We start from the raw sequence: 24930 nt of genomic DNA, 5'->3' as shown, positions 1-24930 counted from the left end.
ACTAATAAAATATAACAAAAACTTCCATTTTACATTTACTTACAACTCAAAGTTTTTGCCTTCTCCTGCAAAATTATCATTTTAGAGATGCATGTTTTTCATTGGACAGTGATGATATAGAGATAATGTTGACTTCTTAGGTTATAATTCTTAATTAAAAAAATGAAAACTTGAAAATAATTCAAGCAAGTGAACCCATAATGCAAAAAAAAAATAGTCTAGTCACCATATGTAATATTTCTTATTGTAAAATATTCTATTTCTACCATTTTTAAAAAAATAATTGAGTAAAATCTGGGGAAAAGCAGGTCTAATGTCTAATCTAATATTTTATTGAAAGGAGTAACATGATTTGCAACAAAATTATCTGCCAACAAAATCAATCAAAAAGTCAAATTGAGTATATATAATATTTTTTTGTAATTTCTTAATATTAAACATTACATACTACAGACTACATTCTAGACATTTCTCCAGTGCACATTTCAATTCAAGTAACTGTAACTGTAATATTATGGAATATGTTCACATATAATAGTGAACTGCACATCCTTGAGGACCATCTGCCTCCTTTTGGACTTGCTGTACGAGAAAATAGCCAACCCTTCATTTCTGTACATAAAACCCCTAGGTGTAAAGGAAGTGTGCAAATGCATTTTTCATTTGACTAAGTGCTCTTCTCTCTCTTCTTCTTTGTTCCGCTCCTGTGGCAAATGCGTGATCACGCACGTAAGTAGTGCCCTGGAGTGACCTGTAGTGACCCTACAGGCCAAGTGGCTACCGAATAATTGACCTAATCACATGCTATTATTAACTGCAGCAATTAAGGTTGAGTTATTAGGCTTAAGTAGTAAAGGTGAAGCCGTGGCACTCGCTTCGCTCATCAGGTGAGTATAAAAAGGCCATCTTTGCTTCTAAATTCTTCGAACATCTTGTCTTCTGCTCACTCGCTCTGCAAGCAGCATCAGAAGCTCATCAAGCAGTAAGTAACATGATTTATCTGAAGGTGCTATCAGTGGAGATACATGGTCTTTATCATTTATTGTGTGGTCAGTTATCGCTGCCTCTTTGCTCTCACTCCTGCAGCTATGTCTGGGCCCACGCTCTACCTGCCTTTGCTGTGCCTTCTGTCTGTCGCCTCAGCCTGCTATATCTCTAACTGCCCAATAGGTGGCAAGAGATCCCTGATAGATGCTCCAGCTCGGAAGGTATGATGGAATGTGTGACCTAGGTACCATCAGAACAACATAGGATAGGGAAACTCCTAAAGGTTTCTTAGTTTGGATGTATGGTCCTAGGAGGAAAAATGATTGGTGTAGAAATTGTGTGAAGTTTACAGATCTCAACTGACTGAGAGGTTCTTTAGAGCAACAGTTCTCTAACCAGTCCTCAAGGAACCCAAAGGTAAAGGTGCACGTATTTGTCACTGTACAGCAAAATGTGTCCTCTGCATTTTACCCATCTGTGGTAGTGAACACACACACACACTAGTGCACTAGGGGCAGTGAGTACACACACCCAGAGCAGGGAGCAGAGAGAGTAAAGGGCCTTGCTCAAGGGCCCAACAGTGGCAGCTTGCCGAGCCTGGGAATCAAACCCACAACCCTGTTATCAATATCCCGGCGCTCTAACCGCTGAGCCACCACTGCCCAGATGGTCCAGATCTTAACCAACTTGCAACAGGAGGATAGTCTAAGACATAAATGTAGATTGTCCAGAGAGGCTGAGGACCAGTTTGAGAACCACTACTTCAGGAAACCAGAAGTGGTTCTAATATGGCATTGCTCCAAACTTTTTGCTTTAATAGTTTATAGCAGAGATGGAAAAATTCACTGGAGGAGGTGAAAACATGTAAAGTATTAGGTCTTTAATTTTCTACCTAATCCTTAAACTGGAAAGAACAGGATCAAGCTGCAGTGCCATTTAGAAATATGACTTGAAATCTAGCTGCATGGTTTAGCAGGTAATTGCTTTCAATCTAGTGGCAATGCTGGTATCTTTATACCCCAGCATATTAAACACATCATTTTTCTATTCCTTTATTTGCACATAATTCACATGTAATTAGACAATAACATTGCCTCAACACCACTGTTGCCAAAAGTAATAGCTGTGTTAATGTCTGAGGAAATTATGCAAAATCAAGTAAATGCAATGCAGTCCTTGTTTCAATGTAAAATCTTCCTCCTCCTGCAGTGTATGGCCTGTGGCCCTGGAGACAGGGGCCGCTGCTTCGGCCAAAGTATCTGCTGTGCTGCAGAACTGGGCTGCTACGTGGGCTCTCCGGAGGCAGCTAGCTGTGTGGAGGAGAACTACCTGCCCAGCCCGTGTGAGAGCGGAGGGAGAACATGTGGGTCTGAGGGAGGACGCTGTGCTGCCCCTGGAATCTGCTGTCACTCAGGTGAGTGTGGGTTCGTCAGCTTTATCATGTCAGGTCACTGAGATAAGGACAACTGCGTTTTATGACTTCTTAGAAACTGTGCGCTGATTTGCTGCAGCAGTTACACATTGATATGCTGGTAAAACATGTGTGAGGTGTTGATTTTTTTATAGACTATTGTGCTACTTAAATTGGACATCCTAGATAAATTAAAATTGCTTTAAAATGGTCTTTGATAAAACTTGCCACGTAGCAGTAGTTTCTGAAACATGCCAAGAAACATTGACCATTTTCCCTAAGGGATATCTTAGATAAAACCAAATATATACAATCAGTGGTACAAAATACTTGGGTAAATGTTTTTTTTTTTTTAAGATTTGTACTTTTCAAGTATTTTGAGTTTGAGTAATTGAGTCGAACAGTTGTAATTTTACACCTTGCTCCAAACATTTTCATTTAGGCCTTAGAAATTAAAAGCTTTTTAGACGATGATGGACAAGTATCTTCCCTTAGTCACCACATCACATACCAGCAAACCAAATGTTCTGGTATCCCAGACAGGAATTAAGCCAAGTCCTGCACTTCAAAGCATTCTAAAAGGAAATTCTCCATTGAAAGCAAAATACAGTGCTGAACTAGGCTTAATCCATGTCAACTTACAAGTTGTTTATTATTATTATTATTATTATTATAACTGAATATGATTTTGACTTGCACATACTTCCATAAGTATTGTTCTCCTAATATTTGGACAAGAACATACACTAGATTGTGTGGCTAAAAGCATGGTCAGCATGCTATGCTGGTCAACCAGCTAAACCAGCTGGGGTATGTTTCAGCTGTTTTCTTTTTTCAGTAGAGCAGCAACCGTGGCTGAAGCCCGAAGTGTAGCCCATGCTTTTGTCCATTTATTTAGAAGACAGTGTGTGACAGTGTGATAGTGTCAAAAACTATGTAAGCTACTTCTGTTTGAGATTACCTAAGAACTGAATAAGGTTTGGGGGAAGCGTGTGATAATTTAGCCTTGCTTTTTAACCAGTGCTAATTGGTATAAGCTATAAAAATAGCTTGCTAACATTTGCCTCCAGCACAAAATTATAAAGAAGCCACCTTTTCCGAATGATTTCGAATGACTGACTCCTTTTTAATACATTTTGCTCAACAGAGGGCTGCAGTACCGATCAGTCATGTTTGGCAGAAGATGAAGCTGATCCAGAGAGTAATCAGGGTCTTGGCGGAGACGTCCTGATGAAGCTCCTGCACCTGGCCAGACAACACCCGGCTAGCCGGAACCACCAGTGAGCCACTGAGGCTGGAGCACTGGACTGGATTGGTGTGATGTTTCTATAACTGGAGCCCTGGCTCTGACACAATGTAATGCACTCCCCTTTGACATGACTTTGTATGAAATGTAGCTAGAATGCATTGTATGTATAACCATCGGTACATAAAATGTATTCTAAACATTAAGGCACTGACTGCTAGCTTACTCTTGGAATATGTTTATGTGGTGATAATAAATATAGAGAAGGGATCATATTGCTGTCTGTCTTTAATATCTGTGTTCCTACCTGCATTGATATGATGTCATTTTAATCTCATGATGATAAAGTGATAAGCAAGTCGCTCATGTCACAATTCCAGTATAATTGATGAAGTCGGCCCTTTGGTGTGCTATCTCCTGAACATGTTTATCTCTTCTAATGCTTACTAAAGTGTTGAGACACACAGTTCTTCTTAAAGAGCTGACTACTATTCATGGTAAACGGGAACATTGATTTATTTTTAGATGCTTGAGCAGTTCAGTAATATCTCACTTACTTTTAAACTGGTGAAAATATGCTACAGACACTCCTGAGTTTATACACTAAAACAGGAGTCAGTACTGATACTTCACAGTACTGATACACACACATACACATTACACAGAGATTACAAGATTTGTAGAGTGCTTGAATGCTCGTCAAAGACATCAAAAGGTTTTTCAGTCTGAGCTTGAAGATCACAAGGGACCCACTCAGCAAGTTTTCCCACTAGCCAGTTAGCCAGTAGCTAAAGCCAAACCTGGCCATCTTTGGCTTGTTTCTGATAAGGCCACGCAATGACGGATTGATAATAGGCATTGATTGAGAAGATACCCTTAGTCCAGAGTCCAAATGTCCACTAACGTCAGTCTGAAGGAGCTTAGACTTGTGATCTTGGTCTAACAGTAATAAGGCTAACACAGACGTTAGTATAGCAGCTATGGACTGTGATGAAGTCTCTAAATGAGATACTAGCTTTTGGATTGAAGAAATACTTTTTTCTTGGCTGACAGGTGAAGTTGCAAAATCCTAAATATGTATTTGGCTATATTTAACACTATGATGCAGTGATTTGGTAAAATTTAACTTTTTTGCTTCTTCAACCAAGACATTAGCATATTATATATGGTATATATGGTATAGTATGGTATGTAAGTATACATATCTTAAATTTGAGCATAATTCAATCATTTTGAGGGGTTTGAAATGTGCTGTTTTGAAGAAACGTACCTGTTCAAGGTTGTTTAAGGCAGTGGTAAAATGAATCAGATGAAAAGAAATAAATCAAGAAACACTGAAAACAACACAATCACATGTTGGGTATGATTAGGGTTACAACAGAGAGATTTTCACAGTCTTATAAAATATCACAGTCTTATAGTATCACAGTATATGGTATTTTACTATTCTTCTTCTTCGTATTACTATTATTAGAAGTTACAATAAAATACAAATACCTTTAAAAGAATAGAAACAGAAGGTTCATTGATTGAATAAAAGCTTTATTATAGATAAAATGTTTGTATTTATTTCATAATAGAAGTATATGCCTCCCTTTTGACACAAAAATAAGTAATACATGGAACTAGTTTCTATCCTGCTGTCTGCTGACTATTGTCTCCATTAATCAATCAGCTGTTTGGGTTTTAAAACTCATGCACATGGTATGATAACCATCAATTTGTATACCGTGGTAGACCTAAAACTGGTATACCGCTGCAACCCTAGGTATGATACAGACATCTAGGAAATAAATGCAACAGAATATAGCAAAGAAAGAGGACAATGAATGGCCTTTATCCTATAAATCACCCTTAGTAAAAAGAGCTGAGATCACAGAGCAAGCTGTCTTCAGTGATTCATATCAGTCATGTGCAACTTTGGGTTCATTCCCCACTGAACAGATAATGAAACACAAACAACTAATGAAATGCATTACACTGCCTTTTTCTGCAATAACATCATTTGTTTAATTATTAGTGAGGAGTAAGTGCAGAGAACTGAGTAAAGGTTAACGTTAGAGTCAATGTGAGACATGGGTCAAAATCATCGCCAGGGACAATTTGCCCACAGAGCCACATTTACTCTACAAAATGCTCATGTGGATTTTATGTATATGACAAGCAACTTTTGCAATACTTGGTCAGTAAGAGCAGGGAGCATCTCCGCCCCTGCGGTTAATCATTACAGACCTACACGAACATATAAAGAGCATCTGCAGCTGGCAATCTTCTCCTCTCGTGTAGCCTCTCACAATGTCCTTCTCTGGAAAATATCAGCTGGAAAGCCAGGAGGGCTTTGTGCCTTTCATGAAGGCTATTGGTAGGTGTGCTGAGGACGATGCTTCAATGTCATAGCAATGCAGGAATTAGCAATGGGTCATCTGAGGCAGACAACTGAACTGATTTGTAGTCTAATGTTCTTTGGCTCCTGGAAGGGTGCAATATTATGGTGTAAAATCAGAACTGAGAGAGTTTAAAAGCAGTTGCACTGCAGGGGTTGGTTATCCAGGTTATCCAGTAACTACCAGTGTGTTCTACGTTCTACTGCATCTTCTATATGCAGCTAAAAAGAAGCTAGACGTGTTTAATGAAATGTAACGGCAAAAAAATGTGAACTTTTTGCAGGTCTTCCTGATGACCTCATCGAGAAGGGCAAGGACATCAAGAGCACCTCAGAGATCGAGCAGAATGGAGATGACTTCAAAGTGACTGTGACCACAGGGACCAAAGTCCTAGTCAATTCCTTCACTGTCGGCCAGGAGGCTGAGCTGGAGACCCTGACTGGAGAGAAAATCAAGGCAAGGCCGCTATCTTTCTGACTGATCTTTCCTCTTTGTACACTGCTTACTGCTCTCAGAGATCAGACATGCATCCGAGGCCAGAAGTAAATCTTGCTAGATCTGGAATTCTACTTTTCACTCTTGTAACTGTGCATCTTACACCGTAGATTCAGGATGGTATTGCTATTGTTGTATTACTGTATTACTCATAGCGGATGGAAAAAAAGACTGGATTAATAACTGGGAGAATAGCCTAGAATACGCCAGCTGGTGTGACACCACTGCACATACTGGATATTCGTAAATAACATTCTGTGCTTATTTATAATAGTGTCTTTTTTTATCTTTTTCTAGTCTGTGGTGATGAAAGAGGGCAACAAGCTGAAGGTCACTATGAAGGGCATTGAGTCGGTCACAGAGCTTGTTGATGGCAACACACTTGTCAATGTGAGTAAAAACTGATTGATAAACCCAACTACGGCCATGAGGGCCATAGCTCGACACATGTTGTTTAGTGCATGTAGAAGAACAACTTTTGCTTAGAACCTTGAAAACAAAGATCCCTAGAACCATGCATTCAAGCCCAGAACCATTCAGGAGCTTTTATTTTAAGAGTGCAGGTTTAGTGTGCTGGTTTGAGAAGATCAATTACCTGTGCTAGACTCAAGGACTGGAACTGGACACCCATTAAGTAAAGGGAAAATGTAATGTGAAGAGGAAAGGTGTGAGTGAGAAGAACTTAAAGAACCTTTAAAGAATTTTCACTAGATGTAAAGGTCCTTTACCAAGGTAAAAACGCAACACACAGTGTTACTGGTTCTGTAGGTAACCACAAGTGGTTCCCAAATGGAACTGCTAAAAGAACACTTTGCAGTATCTTTATTTTAAAGAATTTGGAGCTGGCGTACTTTAAGATGTGAATGCTTTATGGTCTATGTAATGCTTTACTGAAAATACATGTGACCAAAAGATGGTGCTGTGGTTGCCTTTGCAGACCCTGACTCTGGGAAACATCGTTTACAAGAGAACCAGCAAGCGTGTGTGAGGAGACAGACTGCTCATTTTGGAAAAACTGCAAAAAATACTAATAAAGACAATAAAAACTGCCACATTTTCGCAAAGTCATTTCATTCTTTCCTTCTGATTTTCATTAATTCTTGCTTTCCACAACTATATTAGACCTACGTGTATTAAGTTTATGTTCTTTTTAAAAAAGGCACTTTTTAAGCATCATTATTTCGATACATAAATTTATTATATTATTTATTTTTAAAAAACAGAAACAGAACATTCAGACCTATAAAATATGACTTAAAAACAATGCTAAGCATTTCATGGTATTTTCAGAAAGAAAAGATAATCCAAAACAGTGTCCCAGGTAGGGTAAAACAGCTGTCAGTTGTACTGTGAAGCTGGCCTGAGTCTCTTTAATCACAGTGATGTAACGTGACGTTAGTAGACAGCCCTGGTAAGAGTGCGGTAGAGTGTCCGCTCTGTGAGATCACTTTTTGCGGAAGAGGCTCTTGATGCCCTCTTCCATTGGTTCTGCCATCATCTTCATGGGCTGGTTATTCAGCGCTGCCTCCCGCATGGAGTGATAGACGTACTCGTTCTGCTTAAACATGCGAAGCTCCATCTCTGTCTGCATGCGCATGGCCTGAGTGGGAAAAAAACATTCATGTTAGACTGTTAACAAAGAAGAGAATTCAGTTTATTCTGCTTTTTTATTCCACATATGGGAATTTTTAACATTGACAGTATTCAAATCTCTTATAATAGGCAGTACTCTAATAGGTCATAAATTTACCTCTAGGTCTTTAGTGATGGGGTGTGTTGGCCCATGGGTGACCAGCAGAATAGCATACGCTTTGCAGATCATGCCATGTCCCACTTCTATGTGTCCAGCCTGCCAGTGTGTCACTCCTGCCCTCATTGTGGCCATCCCCAGCTGAGCATTGTTTGGATGGTACAGTTTCCTGTTTCAGGGGTGCAAGAAAAGCTTGTAAAAAAAACTTGTGGAAAAAAAGGCGTGCAAAAGTTCATGTGGGTATCTCATTAATGGCAGTCATTAATGACTCATGAAGACTCATGAAGGCTGACACTTACATGTATCCATCTACCATTTTGCGTGCATACTCAGCTGCCTCCTCGAAGAACTGAAGGTAGGAGAGGACTTCACTGAGCGTGCTCCACATCTTCAGCTGGTATATGTGGGTATCAGCTAGAACATCCTTCTGTTTTTCCACACACTCACGGCAGATCTTTACCACCTACACCAGGTGTGCCAGAAGAAGAGCAGAGTATCATGAGAAAACTAGAATTTATTATATCTTAATAAATAATAATAATAATAATAATCATTTCAGGGGGTAGCACTGGCTAGTAAGAAGCAAGCAAAAGGTTTCTACCTGCAATAAATGTTAATTAATAACTAACTGCAATTATGGACTGCAAAGATTTTTTTTAATAATTCAATATTCCAAAGAGTAGCCTCATGCAAAGGTTTAGGTACCCATGGACGAATGACCCAGGGTTGATTTTTTAAATGAAAGTAAGTGAACAAATCCACTACAAAAATAAATGTTAAAATGGTCTGAATATTTCTCATAAACACCATTTCTATTTATGGGGTGTGGAATTAACATATTGGGGAAAAAAGGCTTCACATATTTGTGCACACTTAAGAATTAATATTCATTTTTTCAAAATTAAGCAAATAAACAGTGATTATGATTTAGAGTGTGTAGAGGTAGAGGTAGAGTTTTCTCTGTAGAGAATTTATGCTAAGATGACCAAAAACATGAACATGTAAATGAACCAGGGGTGCCAATGTTTGTATAAGACTGCAATTAGTTAAAAATTTGATTCTATTGAGAATAAATATAGAATAACTGTGTTAAAAAGCATGCCAAGACAAAGCCTTTCAATAGATCTTTATCATTTTCAAAATTGTGTTATTGATGACATTATGTAAATCTGTAAGTGTGTGAAATGTAAAGAACCTCCACATAATGTAGATGCTCTACAAAGAACTCTTAACATACAATGGTACTAGCAATTAAAGTTTCTTAACCCATTAAAAAGCCTATGTCCCACTGGCGGCCCAAAGGTTTCATTGCAAACATCAATTATCAATGAATAGCCCCACCAGTAACATGCCTCGGAAGTAAATAAGCCTTGGAGTGTTAAGGGGTTAAGGGAACCAAAAGTGCATGTTTTATGGTCTTGCTTTTTTTTGGCATCATTTGTGTTAGTCGTGCTAAAGGTAAATTGATGTTTGTGAGATGGACTTGAAACATTTCTGTCTCATGGTCGGAAATACCTCGTTGTAGTTTCCATCTAAACGGGCCTTCTCCATCTTCTGCAGCATCTCCTTACTGTATTCTGTCACTTCCTTCACCTTCTCTTCTGGCGCCTTTTATGAAGAAAGAATAGTAAGACTTAAAGTGAATGTTTTTAAGGCAAAGAAACATGTGTACTTATTAGATTCCTCTGATTTGTATAAACATCAGGTGGTAAATGTTTGGATTTTTGATGATTTCTTTTTTCTATGAGTTGATGAATCCTGAAATCTCAGATTTCACTAGGATTTGATTATTTTGTTAATTGAGTCTGTTTTAAATGAAAATAGCATTTATTATTATTATTTTTGCTAAACACAATCTCTTTATACATTACATAAAACAATCAGATGCATTTTGCTAACAGTTTTACACCCCAATAAATGGCCTAAGTTACTACAATTGGAATATATTAAATGCAGTGTACTCTCCTGCTTTTATAGAAGTCTCGAGAGACGAGTAACATAATCTGCACTCTCTTGGCTGCCAGGCCTCAGACAGCCTGGAATCCTGTTCCTCATCTAATGAATCAGCTGCTCCAACAGAATAACACTACAGTGTCTAAATATAGCCCCCACACAAAGGCTTCTGGACCCGAGCCCCGCAGGGCTGCACATAGCTAAGCGAGAGCTGATACCAGGCTCTTTTCCCCTTCTTTCAGCCTGGGAGGTCAATATGCATTTGCGCAGCTGGGTCTCTGGAACATTAATGCATGGAAAGCCCTGTACCATGTACTAATGAGTACAATTTGGCTCACAGAGCAGCCCGGCTTTTGTTGAATGACACAGGCAACCATACAGTCACGTTTTTACCAAGGAGTTACATGAAAATGAGGAAAGTGCAGCTCATTTACATACAAAAAATCTGACAATGTCCAGAACATTATGTCCTGTAACATACTTCAGCTTTTATTGTTCAAGTTATCAATCTGAACATTACTAAGTAGATGTCAATAAAGATATTCTTACAGTTAATTATATTGTAATGCCACTTTTGCACCATTATAAGCTACAGGTAAATATTGATGACTGGCTAGGGTCTGTAGGTTGGCCCACGTTAAATTTCTCAGTCTTATAACTGGAACTTACATTATTAGTTCCATAATGGTTAGCAAATCATTTATAGTAGTTTATGAAAAATAATTCTGCTGATCTGCAGTTTTTGCTACTTTATGAATCCATATTTTACTCCAAAACATCTTTGAATTCATTTTCGTTGCTATATAGAAGCATTAAATTACATTCTTTACATTCTGCCCACCTTAACACCTTCCACCTCTGCACCGCCCAGCTTCAGGTCATCTTTGATTTTGTTGGTGCAGTGTTCACAGGTGCAGTCAAAGAAGTACTGCTGCTTCAGCATGCGCTTGCGGTCCTCTGACAGGTTCAAGAAGTCCACATAGGCCACCATCAATTCCTCTCCCTCATTGATTTTACCCAGGGCTCTGAGCTCAATTCTGTCACAGATAGAAAAAGGCAGGTGATGTCCAGGCACAGTCCAGGCAGACATGCAGATCTAAGAGCAGCTTACTCTGTACCAATCCTGACCTCTTTCGAGATTTTTGATGAAACTGCTGTGCTGATCACAGGTCAGTATCAGTTATCATCATCTATTATCCATAGTACCACTCACTGCAGTTCCCCAGATCAAGTAAGTAGAAAAATAACACTCTCAGATCTTCTAAAGAGCATATAGATGTGAGTTCTGCTGGTCAGTCAAACAACTTTTGTATATTGACCTACATGATGATCATATACAAGGCCTTGACTTGATCTGGCATTAGTTGTAAGTAGAAATAGGTCTTGTGAAGGAGCGTTCTTTCAGAAATTAAACAATGTGAAGGATTCAACTCTACACAAGTATCAAAACCACATAGAAAAGAAGAAGACATGGACACAGAAGACAGTGACATATGAATGCAGCTACACGGTTTGTCAAACAGCCAAGACCTACACGTCTGGAATTAAGCGATGGTTAAGGATGTAAGAGAAAAGATGAAAGGACAATCGACCAACCACCCAGTAGCGTTAGCCATCCTGGTTAAACGACATAGCCTATGTGAGGTAGGTTCAAGCAAAAGCATTAAATTATTGTTATATATTGGTGTAACATCTAAATAATGTATGTAAATTAGTTACAAATGTGCAAGGTGCAAGTTGGTCAGCAGATCAAATTTGGTCTAGAGCTGCATGTAGATCTATTCTTGACGGTTTGAAGGCGGCTGCATTTGGGTAGCTGATTGGCAGGATGTGTGATTAAAGAGGTCATAGCGAACAGAAGATAAGGTGAAGAGTTTGGCTGGTGAGTTGAGGCTAAACAGACCCACCTCTTCTCAGTATGATACAACGTATTGACAGCCGAATGACTGAAAAACAAAGCAAGAAGCACATTGCAGGGACCAACCATTGAAAGCCTACCCAGAAACCCCTCATTCAGAAAATCTTCACTTACTCAACCATTAAACTACCTTACCCCAGCTTAGCATACTGCTGCACAAAACAAACCTTTCCACTGAAATGACCTGACTTTCAATTTGATTATTCACATTTTTAGCATTTGGTTGACACTGTTATTCAGAACGACTTCAATTTTAATCCTGTTACTCATGTAGGCCGATGTAGAGTTTGAAGTCTTGCCCTTATTGATGGTGTGCTTACTATTTCCTCTACACTACACCAACTGACTGTGATTATAATTACAACTAGAGGCAGCTCAGGCTGAACTCCTTTGACAATGCTGGATCAGAAAAGGAAAGATAAACGACATCTAATCCTGTAAAAAATGTAGCCTAATATTTACCCAATTAGGTAGCTAGATGCCACCATCACACGCAAAGCCCCTGATCAGTGAGAGTAACAGCTTGTACATGCTTGCTCTGAGAAGTGAAGCAAGACACCTGAATATACAAGAATACAGTCAACTGCCTCCAATCAAATATTCAAAAACACATTTCTTTTAGAGGAGAGAACAGTCTACCCTTTATGTTATTCTGAATGATGGGTCAGGGACAGCAAGGTTAATTATATTTTCTTAGATTCCCAGAGATTGAACTGTCCATCTCCTAGGCATAGAGCCAACACTTAGATGGCTGTGTCACTTGAAAGTACTTAACAGGCTCATCTTAAAGGCTTCAGATGACAGTAGCTCCTTTTCAAAGGAGCTATTGGCATCGGCTGGTACTCAACACTGGTGTTGGTATTGACAGAACTGATAGTTTCAAGTTGATGTCATTGCCATTTCTGATTATTTCAGTCATCAATGACTTGAATTAGAAGAACTACATGACTTAAGTAGGCCAGAGGATTTCAGCTGATTCCTATATTCATCAGATGAGCCATTTTGCTACACTCAGAGCAATGTTTCTGGTAGTTGCACCCCACCACATCAGCCTAGTCCTCCCCCAGTCTTTCACTTCAAGTTCTTAGTTCCTTTAAACATTAACTGTCTCATTCCTCCCAAACTTCCATCTGCGTTTCACCTGCATACTTTCTTGGACTTTTCATCTACCACAGATACTTCTGAACTAGAATATAAGCACTGTTGGCCAGACTTACTTGCCGTTATTGAGGATGACAGTGCAGTTAGGCCAGCAGTCATGGTTGACAAGACAAAGGTTGGGGAACAGACCAACTCCAACTGCCTGAAGGCCCTTCTGATCGCTCACCATGAAGCCATTGCAATTGATCTGTTAGGTAATGGAGAATGGTTATGGTGATGGACAATATATAACCATATTTGGAACTAGACACGCATGGATAAAGCCAACACCAAGAACCACTCAAAAACTGTAATGATGTGCAATAATTTGTAAATAACAATCAGAAATCAGAAATCAGAAATCATATGTACCACTCCAAAGATGTGCGAGATTCTTTCCACAGTGTGCTGCTTGCTGGTTCTGGGCCAGAAGTCAAGGAAGTTGTGGATGTCCACTTTAAGGTCCTTCAGGTCATCCTCAGGCATTTCAGAGATGTGGTCCTCCAAGTCATCCAGTGTGGTGAGCTGCATGTCTGAGACCACACCTCCCTCTTTGTCAAGGCGCCACAGAATACGAGCAGCGAGGCTAAATAGAGACATCAAGGCAGCACATTAGACATTACTATGTATGGGCTATGTGATGTACTAACAGCCATCAAGATCGGCAGAGCTGTATGAGTATGTATGAGTATGTGCAAGATGTAAGCTGGCCTATTTAATTATTAAATACTAGATGACATCCTCGAACACTGGGACATTCAGTTGGTACTATTCAGTTATATCCATTAACACTAGGAGATTCAGTAACTACTATGAATTATACTAGGAAACTGTCATTGCTGTGTTATCAAAATTATTGATCAAAACTCGATGTCATTTTCTCTATACATGGTGTGTACAAGGTTTTGTTGTGACAGCAATGATTCATAAGCAATTCTTAAGGCGTACACTCCCAGGCTTCAACCCCCCCGCCCCCCCAATCCATCTCTATTCAGCCTTTCCTATTTCTGCTTTCCCATTCATGCCTTCCCTTCCTCCCTCCACTTTCCCATCACACCCTCCTGCAAGTCCTCAGGCGCTCACCGGATGTTTTCATTGGGCGCTTTGCCATAGCTCTTAATGGCGGCACACTCCTGTTTGTGTTCTTCCCAGGCCGCACGCTGACATGTGCGGTCGCAGTACTGAGCAAAGCGGCACTGACCACACCGCTGCAGCTTCGGCTGCCGACGGAAACAGCAGTGACAGACGTTCGCTGCAAGACTGAGAGGATGAGAGAGAGGGAGAGAGAAAGAGAGATTACTTACTTTCTGACAAAAAGACAAGGAATTTTTTTTGCACATAAGGATTTTAATGTCAACAACTTTTATGTCTGCCTTGAGGAGTTGAGGTTCACAGTGTTAGTGTGCAGTCTAAGGTTTAGTTATGGCTTAGTTGTATGGTGTACCATCACATGTTCACACCTCAGTCAAGCAAGTTTTACAGTTCATTTCTCTTTTATTAAAACATCCATTAAAACAATGACCAAGTAGGGAAGTTGTGTTTTTAAATATGGTATGTATTTTTTAGATTCTGATTGTTATTTACAAATTATTGCACATCATTACAGTTTTTGAGTGGTTCTTAGTAGGTAATTAATAAAATCCTCTTAGCATATCTGTAATATATAAACAATATACTTAAACTGTTTCCTCCATTAACAAGATTCACCTTAATTCTCTCTGACCCTAACCTTAACCTTAACCTCAACCCATACCCTAATCCTAACCCTTATGCTGGTCCTAATTCTGACCCTTACCTTAACCTCTGCCGAAAACCTCATATTGGCCCTAATTCTGACCCTAATAATGTACCTCAGCCTGAAACCTAATCCTAAAATACTGTAATACTGTAATACTGACCCTGACCTTAACCTTAACTTCAACCCAAACACCAACTAAAACTCAAAACCCAAGCCTAATCCTTGCCCTAATCCTGACCTTAACCTGTACATAAAACCTAATCCAAGCCTTCATCCTGGCCTTAATTCTGACCCTAACACCAATGAACTAAACCTAATCCTGGATTTAAGCCTAACCTTAATTTTTGCCAAAAACCTCTAAACCTTAACATCAAGTCAAAACCAAATCCGAAACCTCATTCTGGCCCTAATTTTGACCCTAACCCTAACCTTAATATAATACCTTACCCTAACCCTCACACTGGCCCTAATCATGAAACTAACCATAACTTTATTTATTACTTAATCCTAACCCTCACACTGACCCTAATCATGAAACTAACCATAACCTTAATTTATTACTTAATCCTAACCCTCACACTGACCCTAATCATGAAACTAACCATAACCTTAATTTATTATCTAATCCTAACCCTCAAACTGACCCTAATCATGAAACTAACCATAACCTTAATTTATTATCTAATCCTAACCCTCAAACTGACCCTAATCATGAAACTAACCATAACCTTAATTTATTATCTAATCCTAACCCTCACACAGGCCCTAATCATTAAACTAACCATAACTTTAATTATTACTTAATCCTAACCCTCACACAGGCCCTAATCATGAAACTAACCATAACCTTAATTTATTACTCAATCCTAACCCTCACACTGACCCTAATCATGAAACTAAGCATAACCTTAATTTATTACTTAATCCTAACCCTCACACTGACCCTAATCATGAAACTAACCATAACCTTAATTTATTACTTAATCCTAACCCTCACACTGACACTAATCATTAAACTAACCATAACCTTAATTTATTACCCAATACTAACCCCTTACACTGGCCAAAATCCAGTTAAATCCAGTTACAGACTGGTGTCAGCAGCATGTCTATCACAGTATCACAGTGTACATGTATACTGCATTTTAACTATATATACCAATGTGGTCAATGAATGAGGGTCTACAATGATGTTTTCCTTTTTGTTATCATAATCGTAGCTTTGGTATCCAGAGATACAGGAGAAGCAGTTCTTCAGAACAGACAGAAGAGGTCATTCACTTCAGATAAGAGTGGCAATGCCATATAAGGTGATGGAGACCTTCTGATAGAGGAATACCCAGTGTTCACATGGTATGGCTACTATTGCTGTATGCACAAGTCTGCGTCCCCAAGACAAACAGTAGTCAGATTATCAGTAATCAGTGTGGATTAAGTATCTTTCAACAGTATCGACTGTTACGTTGCTGCTTTACTGTAGTAAAGGTTTACTGCTCTAAAGCTATTCCAGCAGTAATGACAGTAAAATGCAGAATTTGTCCAATCTGAACATGTGCTGTCTTGAGGCCTGAGCACAGTGTGCCAATAACACCAAACCTAGACTTTTGGTTGGCGTACTATGCCTGTGTGTGCTGGGAGAATATGGCCTGTTCTCCAGATTTTACTCTACAGCTATTCTGTCTGGAGAACATTCTAGTAGTCAAACACTCTGTCTGTAAAAGTCTTTTGGTCATGCTCACTGTTACCCTCTCTTATCAGTCTGCATGTTCTTTTCTATTTTAGAGAAATTCTTATTACCATTCTTCACCATTCACAAAGTTGTAGTGTTCCCTGAAATCACACTGGTTTATTCAGTTAGTACTGGCTTCTTAAGAGTGTAAGTTAGTTGGTATAGTCAATGTCAATGACCCTAAAGGGCCTTTAATTGATGGCCCTTTATAGAACAAACTTTAAAGAACCTTCAGATAATATTAAATGTTCTAGGTAAAAACTTTAAATATTATATTATTGAGAGGTACAAACTTTTGTTCAAACATGGTCCTTCAGAAAGGCAACCGTGGTTCTTCTATGGCATTGTTCATAGGTTGATGAGCTCAGGTCTTTACTGGTCACTCTATATATATGGAATCTTATGGAACTCCATAAGACTTACCTGTCAAAGACGACTGAAGCAAAGCAAGGTTCTGCAAACAGAACATCTCCGGCCCATGCTTCTTTAGTTGCCCTTAGACCACGTCCCTTTCCTGGTGAGTCAAACACTTCCACGTTCTCCATGCCTGCAGTTAGCCACTCTGTCAGAGTCTTCTCACTGAGCTCACTACCACACTGTGAGAGTCCTCAGTCTGCGTGTCCTTTAGATCATCAATGTTAGCAGCTGGGCATTCCACTGCCACCTTCTAAAATAGGCTCCACTCTCAAGCCGTACCATTTCGGGGTTCTAAAAGGGGGGGGGTGTTTTTGTGGTCACTGTGACACATTGGGTTCTATTGCTCCCCTAGGCCTCAGGTTTATCCCAGAAGGCCAAAGGTAGAAGACCAGGTCTGTTGGTTTGTTCTTTTGTGGGGTTCTATTATGTCAGCTGACCTCCCGTGATCGAGCAAAATGTAACAATCCTAGAGGTGTGAGTGGTCATTCAGGATCCTGGGGGGTATTTTTGTCCCTCAGCTGGGCCTGTCTTTCAGGGATGGGGTGTGGGGACGAAAGACAGCTGCTCCCACCTGGACACACACTTGGCTTGCTTGTTTTTTTTTCCAGCACTTTCCCAGCCTTTATGGCTTCTTCTCGCTACTTCTAACAAGCCGTGAATAGTAAAGCTCCTGTGTTGATTTTTTTATTTGTTAAGGTGAACTGCTGTCTTAGATGTTCTGATATTCTACCATAAACCTTCTATTGAACCCTCTTACATAATGTGAAGGTTCTTTAAACTTTAAAACGGTTCTTCACACTTGTACTCTCTTTTATATGGAAATGGTGCACTGTAGAAGACATTACTTACACTCTAAGCAAAAAGGTTATGTGTAGCACTGAAGAAAGGGTTCTATATAGCACTTAGGTTACTTAGGTCTATACAAAACCATGACAAATCCACAAACCAAACCTGGTTCAATGGTTCTTTGGATTGTTGGGATGATCTTACTAGAAATGAAAAAAGAAATTCTCCCAATTATAATCAGACCTCTTTTAACAATTGTAAATTCATCCCTTAGCCTTGGGCATGTACCCCAAACCCTTAAAATAGCAGTTATAAAACCTTTAATCAAGAAACCAAATCTTGATCCTAGTGTATTATCTAATTATAGACCCATCTCAAACTTAACATTCGTATCTAAGATATTAGAAAAAGCTGTGGCCCAACAACTCTGCTTATACCTGAGTAAAAATTACATGTATGAGAAATTCCAGTCTGGATTTAGACCCAATCACAGCACAGAGACAGCTCTAGTGAAGATTATGAATGATCTCCTTCTTGCCTCTGATCAAGGCTACATATCTTTATTAGTCCTACTAGACCTTAGTGCAGCCTTTGATACAATAGATCATACTATATTACTAGAAAGATTAGAGAAAATGGTTGGAATCACAGGGACAGCCCTATTATGGTTCCAATCATATCTAACGGGACTCTATCAATTTGTAAAGATAAAAGATTTATCTTCAAACTACGCAGAAGTAAGATATGGAGTTCTGCAAGGCTCAATTTTAGGACCGCTATTATTTACATTATACATGTTACCACTGGGCTCAGTTATAAGCAGACATGGCGTTAATTTCCATTTCTATGCAGATGACACACAGCTCTATATATCAGCCAAACCTGACGATACATTTAGATTACAGAAAATGGAGGACTGTGTAAAGGATATAAAACTCTGGATGTCACATAACTTCCTTCTCCTCAACAGTAACAAAACCGAAGTTCTCCTTTTAGGTCCAAAAGACTCTAGAAATAAACTATCAGACTTAATGTTAGACTTGGCCGATGCTTCCATCATTCCTGGTTTAGCAGCTAAAAATCTTGGTGTCACATTCGACTCAGATTTATCATTTGAGCAACATATAGCTAATATTAGTAGAACAGCCTTTATGCAGCTTAGGAACATCTCCAAACTAAGAAACTCCTTATCACTACAAGACACAGAAAAGCTAGTACACGCTTTTATTACCTCAAGGCTAGATTACTGTAATGCACTACTGTCAGGTTGTTCCAGCAGGAACCTCAATAAACTTCAGCTGGTGCAAAATGCTGCAGCCAGGGTCCTTACTAAAACTAGAAAATTTTACCATATCAGTCCAGTTCTATCAGCACTTCATTGGCTCCCAGTTAAATTCCGTATCGAATACAAAATTCTTCTATTAACATATAAGGCCCTACATGGCCTCGCTCCTGAGTACCTGCAGGATCTTATTGTATATTACGAACCATCAAGACTACTTAGATCTCAGGGTGCTGGCCTCTTATTCGTTCCCAAAATTCAGAAAACCTCAGCAGGGGGAAGAGCCTTTTCTTATAAAGCCCCCCCACTCTGGAATAACCTTCCAGATAATGTTTGGGACTCAGACACAGTCTCAATCTTTAAATCTAAGCTGGAAACTTATATGTTTAGTTTAGCTTTTGGTAATTAATGTTTCTTAGATAAGGACTGCAGGTCCAGGGGTTCGCGGACCCAGGGAATTGTGGTACACTGAGATGCTGGAGCTGTCGTCTCGCTGCTTACACGCGATCACTCAGGTTTGTTGACGGTGGAGCAGATAGATGCTGGTGTTCTCAGGGTGCGCCCGTGTCCGTGTTACCTTCTGGCTCTCTCCTTTTAATTATGCTGTGATAATCAGACCTGCCGGAGTCGTCAGACATACCCTGATGCTTATGCTCAACATTCTCTGCCCTCCATAAAATTCCTCTTAGAACTAACTTTTCTCTTTTTACCTTCTTCGAGTAAATGGCCACCCAGCCCGACCTGCTGGAAGATTGCCCGCTGAGGTCCCCTCTACCTGCGTCTAACCAGCTGCCACCTACCAGTCCGGCCAGTGGGTCCCCCCCAACCCGCCACCACCCATGGCTCACCCGCCTGCCGCTGCTGCCTGTTTGGTGGCCGTGCTGAAACCTAGATGGACTCGTGTCTGTCTGACACTATTAATATCACCACTATCAACTTTCTGTTGTATCTGCTTTGGTAACTTTTATCATTAATGTTTAAATAGTCTGGCCAGAGGAGGATGGGGCAGATCCCCCTTGTGAGTCTTGGTTCCTCCCAAGGTTTCTTCCTCCAGCTCTGAGGGAGTTTTTCCTTGCCACTGTCGCCGTTGGCTTGCTCACGGGGGTCTTTGATCCTTCATGTTATTTCTTCTTTCTTCTCTGTCTCTGTCCCTTATTAAGTACTAATTATGTAAAGCTGCTTTGTGACGACAACAGTTGTAAAAAGCGCTATACAAATAAATTTGACTTGACTTGACTTGACTAGAAGACCTTCTAGAAAGTTTGCCATTTTGCTGTGTAGGAAAAATCATTAACTAGCACCAAACATTTACACCATGCAGAAGTTCGTAAAGCTTTCAAATGGTTCTTTTCACTCTCACTTACAAAAATGGAAAGTCCATTGAAAGGTTTTTCAGGAAACAACAAGTGGCAACTTTGGCACCTTTTTAAAAAGAGTGAAGTCCAGGACACTTTGGTGATTCCCTTGCTCAAACACATCCTATTCAACACAGTATTCAGTAACTAGGTGAGCTACAGCTAATTAAATTACATCTTGCTAAACTGAAACCTTGCAGGACGCTCTCCTTTTAACCCCTAAATAAAACGCTCCCTCCTCCCTTCTTTCAGTTTGACAACTATTGGATCTGCATGTTCACTTATATATAACACTTAGACATATTGCTCCAACAATGGTCTATAACTCTTACATGTCTCTTTTCAGTTTGTATGAGGATAAGTGACTGCTACCCCAGTTCAGGGGCCTCTCTTATGTACATTTTGTGATGTTGCATTTCTCTTTTAAAATGATGAATTCCAGTTGAGTAGCCAGTGGAGCATATTGTTTAAATGTGTTATTTAGGAGTATTTTCAAATTCTGTTCAATGCAAACTAGGCATTTCTTTATTTTCCATTATTATATTATATGATTCTGACATGTCCGTAAATGCTCTCACCCAAAAATGACTGTTTAATTATTTTACAAAGGCAGACAAATGTAGTGTTAGCAGTTGTGCCCAAACTAGGGCTTGCAAGGAATCACCCCCCCCCCCCCAATTTGCCGTGTGAAGAGCAGCAGTGTTACTCACTGCACTATACTAACCACTAGATTCCAGTCTACCTATACACCAGTTTTAAAACTTCATCAGCAAATGTCCACTTGCTTGCAAAGGCCTTTTCAATCCTAGGACATCGCTCAAGTCTCTTATAAGAAAATTAGAGGTTCTTTAAGTGTGTAAATAGCTTCTCCTAATATATCAAAGTCCAAATGTTTGTGGACACCCCAGACTTGTCACCGTAATGTTCTGACCCATTTGTCTAATCATCACAATTTGCACCTTGAAATGGTGCTCATAACCTTATGCTTTTTCATTTGTCCCGCTTCCAGCAAATCAACTTCAAGAACAGACTCGCTAACTACTATGTATTTCTCACTCCTTGACAGGTGCCATTGTAACCAGATAATCATTTTTAATCAATTTTAGTTATTTCTACTTCTACTACTACTACTCTCAGGGATTTTAGTGTTCACACTCACTACTGAAAGGTTCTTTAGGCAATGAGTGTTTCTTATATGGCATTGCTCCAAGGAATGGAAAAGCTGGAAAGCTGCCTGGGACATGATATTCCAGGCAATGGCAGTCTAAACAATAAGGGTGTTCAACTAATCTCCTGGTCTGAAGACCTAATTGATTGTAAGTTGTATTGTTAGACACATTGTGGCAGTCAAAGTGCTCACACCTCAGTTGTGGAAAACATCTTGGGCTCTGCATTAATAAAAGACTTTTTATTTTGGGTTAGCTGTGTTCAGACGCGCCTTTCGTGTGTTTCTAAATGGAACCAATGACCTCTTCTGGTGGTCAGTGAGACTGCAGGTGAGTTTACACACTGCTGAATCACAGTGTATATTAAAAGGCTTTTATATACAGATAAAACACAGATGAGCACAGACTATTATTGTCATTGTATAGTTTGTGTATTGGTGAACGTGGTTGGTGTGGTGCATTGGAGAACACCACTACCAGCCAGTAAGCTACAACACCATGTGGGAGACTGGGGTTTGATTCCCGGTCTGGGTGGCTATGCTGCACTACACCAATAATACAATAGTAGTAACCTTGTAAGTCACTCGGTATAATAAGAGTGTCAGCTAAACATATTGCTTTTGTACATTGTCTATATATTTTGCAGCATCGGAGAGACATAAATCTGATTCTGATTCTGGTTTAAAGGGAAGGCTGACTGTAAAGACATGTACAGTAAAAGCAATACAATATAGTGTACATGTCCAGTACCATTTAAAATATGCTGTATAAAACAAGTCTCTAGTAGAAGAAGTACTAGCGTTTTTTTGTGGCATCAAATGGCTGTTCTCTCTTTTGTCCACTGAGTAGGGAACAGCAAGCTGTCCAGTTTTAGCTAGAGCATAACATCGCCAAAGAGAATGACTTAATTGTCTTATTTTCCAAATCCAGTGCAACCATAAAACATCGCCACAATGTGACAAATGGCAATCGACTAGTAAAGGGCTTGTATATTTTAATATAAACAAAAAATACAACACCAGTCCTTTTGGCTCAGTGGTGTGAATTTATTTTTCTTTTATGGGCCTGGAAAGCCCTTTTATGGGCCTGGTCATGATTGTGAGACATGGACAAGAATGATCCAAACAAATGTCATTCCTTTCCTTACAAACAGTATAGCCTACTTAGCAACTTTGACCAAAAGCAAGCAAAGCATCCGCACATGTCTTAGATCCAACGTCTGAGGAAAGGTAGCTCATCAGGAGCAGGGTTGGAGACCATTTCATTAGGCCTGTCTCTCTCTATCACCTGATGCAGCTGGTCTCCCAGGTGGTTACTATGGGGTTACTAGGTGGTTGCTATGCTGTTATTGTGCAATTGCTGTGGTAGCCCAAGTGGGTGCTGTGCTATTCAGAGTGGTGGCTATGCCATTGCTAAGCAGTTGATATGCTGGTACTACGCATTTGCTATAGTGTTCCAGGTTGTTGCTAGTTCTTGATAGGTGGTTGGTAGGGTGCTGCAGTGTAATATTATGGTTGCCAGGGTGTTGCTGGGTTGTTGCTGTGCTACTTAAGGTAGTTGCTATGTGGTTACCTTCCTACAAGTGTGTGTGGGGGGATCCATTAGAATCGTCTCACTCTTTTAGCTCATCATTAGCTGATACACTCTTAAAAATAGAGGTGCTACACAGGGTTATTTGAGCAATGAATCCAGCATCTGCTTTAAAAAACGTTCTTTATAGAACCAAAAAAGGTTCTTCTGTGGCATTGCTCAAAGAACCCTTTGTAGCACCTTTATTTGTGTATGGAATGCAGGGCAGATTGCAGGGAGAGTTGGTCATACTATTAGTTCAGCATCAATTTCTGTAGGTTTCTTCTCTCTGTCAGCTAGCCCACATAGCCCAGCCTGGTGCTGCTAGCTACTTCCCTAGCTCCATCACATGACAGCCTTGTACAGGAGGAAGGGTGTTTCCATGGTAACTGCTAAGCGTTGATGTCAGCAGTGAATTTGTGAATGGAGTCTGAGGTCTGGAGTGTGTAGGCTACATTGTCTGGAAATAAAGGCAATCAATATCAATTTTTTTTTTATATCATAACAGCTACTGTTTTAGTATAGGTTTCACTGATCTCCATTTCTTTTCTTCTTTTTACTGAAAAAAAAAATGAATAGGAGATATGGAATCACTCCAGTATTCATACATAAATACACATAATATTATAGGCTGACAGGTGAGCCAGATGTTAATCATATGTTAATAAGTTGAGAAAACAAAGAAAGTGGATATCTATAATGTAGGTAAAAGTGAGAAGTGTTGCATGGACAAGTGTGTCGCCATAAATTAAAAAAAACATAATTTAAAAAATTGCCTGTATAGTGTTGTTAATCGGGAATGTATTTATATGAAGAAAAACGTGCATAGGCTACTATTAGAGTATTGATTGCTTAAAAAGGACACTCTGACCAAAGTAAAACATGTATCCACTGCTAATGGGTGAGATATTTTTTTTTTTTTAAGTGTCTTGAAGGTGGAAGGAACTTTTTAAAAACTACAACTGTTTTGGGGGTAGATTTGGTCCCATTACTTGGCTAATCCAGGCGAAAGCCAGATAGGTAACTTTTAGAAAGCAGAATATTGTCTTTTTTAGCCTCTACATCAGTATCGGTACCTCAGTAGATTCCCTTCAAGTTCTGGTACCATTTGTGCAATGCATGCTGGGTATTGTAGTGAATGACCATTAATGGATGAAAACAAAAGGATAGTAAACTGTAAAGTCTGTGTAATACTGTCAAACTGATGAAGATGAGGGATGCGATTCCTCCCTACACAATATCAGATATCATTAAAAATGAAATTACATAAAAGGCCAAAATGTCTCTTTGTCCCCTGTGTCCTGTTTGAGTCCTAGAAGTACCAGCATCATTAGAGAGCAGTGATGGTTGTGTATCTCACATAAGCTTCCCTCGTTTTAGCTGTGAGGAGCATTTCAGCTAGTGCACCTGAACCAAGATGACAAGCAGCTAATGTCGCTCAGCACAGCCAGTGCCATGGCTCTGTTCACTAAACTGCTCCAGATCCAGACGGAATTTGGTCCTTCGTGTTTCTAGTGCTCTGTGCGCCGCAGTAGCCATAGTAACGCCGAGCGCGTGCGCGGTGCTTGGCGCCGTTCGGAGGGGCGTTCCACGCGCGAGGGGTG

The 24930-nt window shown here is 39.7% G+C and overlaps 3 protein-coding genes across 6 annotated transcripts; 2 read left to right on the top strand and 1 right to left on the bottom strand.

The window, feature by feature from the left end:
* The first annotated feature begins 874 nt into the window (after positions 1 to 874).
* On the top strand, positions 875 to 3917 carry LOC140557474 (isotocin-neurophysin IT 1-like). Of its 2 annotated transcripts, none has more exons than XM_072681930.1 (4): positions 875 to 982; positions 1087 to 1208; positions 2197 to 2401; positions 3546 to 3917. In XM_072681930.1, the coding sequence occupies exons 2-4, from the start codon at positions 1089 to 1091 to the stop codon at positions 3680 to 3682; spliced, it is 462 nt and encodes a 153-aa protein (XP_072538031.1). In that variant the 5' UTR covers positions 875 to 982; positions 1087 to 1088; the 3' UTR covers positions 3683 to 3917. The 2 variants fall into 2 exon arrangements, with proteins under 2 accessions (XP_072538031.1, XP_072538030.1); XM_072681929.1 differs by having other exon boundaries at positions 879 to 982; positions 1055 to 1208.
* Positions 3918 to 5935: 2018 nt separating this feature from the next.
* On the top strand, positions 5936 to 7524 carry LOC140556873 (fatty acid-binding protein, liver-type-like). Its single transcript, XM_072680983.1, has 4 exons — positions 5936 to 6006; positions 6312 to 6484; positions 6821 to 6913; positions 7461 to 7524. Exons 1-4 carry the CDS (start codon positions 5940 to 5942, stop codon positions 7509 to 7511), a joined length of 384 nt encoding a protein of 127 aa, XP_072537084.1. The 5' UTR covers positions 5936 to 5939; the 3' UTR covers positions 7512 to 7524.
* A 304-nt stretch (positions 7525 to 7828) lies between these two features.
* smyd1b (SET and MYND domain containing 1b) lies at positions 7829 to 17302 on the bottom strand. Of its 3 annotated transcripts, none has more exons than XM_072680981.1 (10): positions 17175 to 17302; positions 14368 to 14544; positions 13657 to 13870; positions 13362 to 13492; positions 12134 to 12172; positions 11068 to 11263; positions 9789 to 9881; positions 8573 to 8736; positions 8274 to 8442; positions 7829 to 8123 (listed from the first exon to the last, which is right to left on the bottom strand). In XM_072680981.1, the coding sequence occupies exons 1-10, from the start codon at positions 17294 to 17296 to the stop codon at positions 7968 to 7970; spliced, it is 1461 nt and encodes a 486-aa protein (XP_072537082.1). In that variant the 5' UTR covers positions 17297 to 17302; the 3' UTR covers positions 7829 to 7967. The 3 variants fall into 3 exon arrangements, with proteins under 3 accessions (XP_072537082.1, XP_072537083.1, XP_072537081.1); XM_072680982.1 differs by having other exon boundaries at positions 11074 to 11263; XM_072680980.1 differs by lacking the exon at positions 12134 to 12172 and having other exon boundaries at positions 17175 to 17296.
* Positions 17303 to 24930: the final 7628 nt, after the last annotated feature.

This window comes from Salminus brasiliensis, chromosome 6 (genome assembly GCF_030463535.1).
Source record: "Salminus brasiliensis chromosome 6, fSalBra1.hap2, whole genome shotgun sequence".
Lineage (NCBI taxonomy): Eukaryota > Metazoa > Chordata > Actinopteri > Characiformes > Bryconidae > Salminus > Salminus brasiliensis.
This window is presented reverse-complemented; position numbering and strand designations above follow the sequence as displayed.

Coding starts and splice junctions, on each gene's coding strand:
- LOC140557474 (XM_072681930.1), top strand. CDS start 1,089: ATGTCTGGGCCCACGCTCTACCTGCCTTTGCTGTGCCTTCTGTCTGTC. Junction 1,209..2,196: donor TAGATGCTCCAGCTCGGAAG/GTATGATGGAAT, acceptor CTCCTCCTGCAG/TGTATGGCCTGTGGCCCTGG. Junction 2,402..3,545: donor TGGAATCTGCTGTCACTCAG/GTGAGTGTGGGT, acceptor TTTGCTCAACAG/AGGGCTGCAGTACCGATCAG.
- LOC140556873 (XM_072680983.1), top strand. CDS start 5,940: ATGTCCTTCTCTGGAAAATATCAGCTGGAAAGCCAGGAGGGCTTTGTG. Junction 6,485..6,820: donor TGACTGGAGAGAAAATCAAG/GCAAGGCCGCTA, acceptor ATCTTTTTCTAG/TCTGTGGTGATGAAAGAGGG. Junction 6,914..7,460: donor ATGGCAACACACTTGTCAAT/GTGAGTAAAAAC, acceptor TTGCCTTTGCAG/ACCCTGACTCTGGGAAACAT.
- smyd1b (XM_072680981.1), bottom strand. CDS start 17,296: ATGGAGAACGTGGAAGTGTTTGACTCACCAGGAAAGGGACGTGGTCTA. Junction 12,173..13,361: donor GTCATCCTCAATAACGGCAA/GTAAGTCTGGCC, acceptor TTTGTTTTTCAG/TCATTCGGCTGTCAATACGT. Junction 11,264..12,133: donor TTGTATCATACTGAGAAGAG/GTGGGTCTGTTT, acceptor TATCTGTGACAG/AATTGAGCTCAGAGCCCTGG.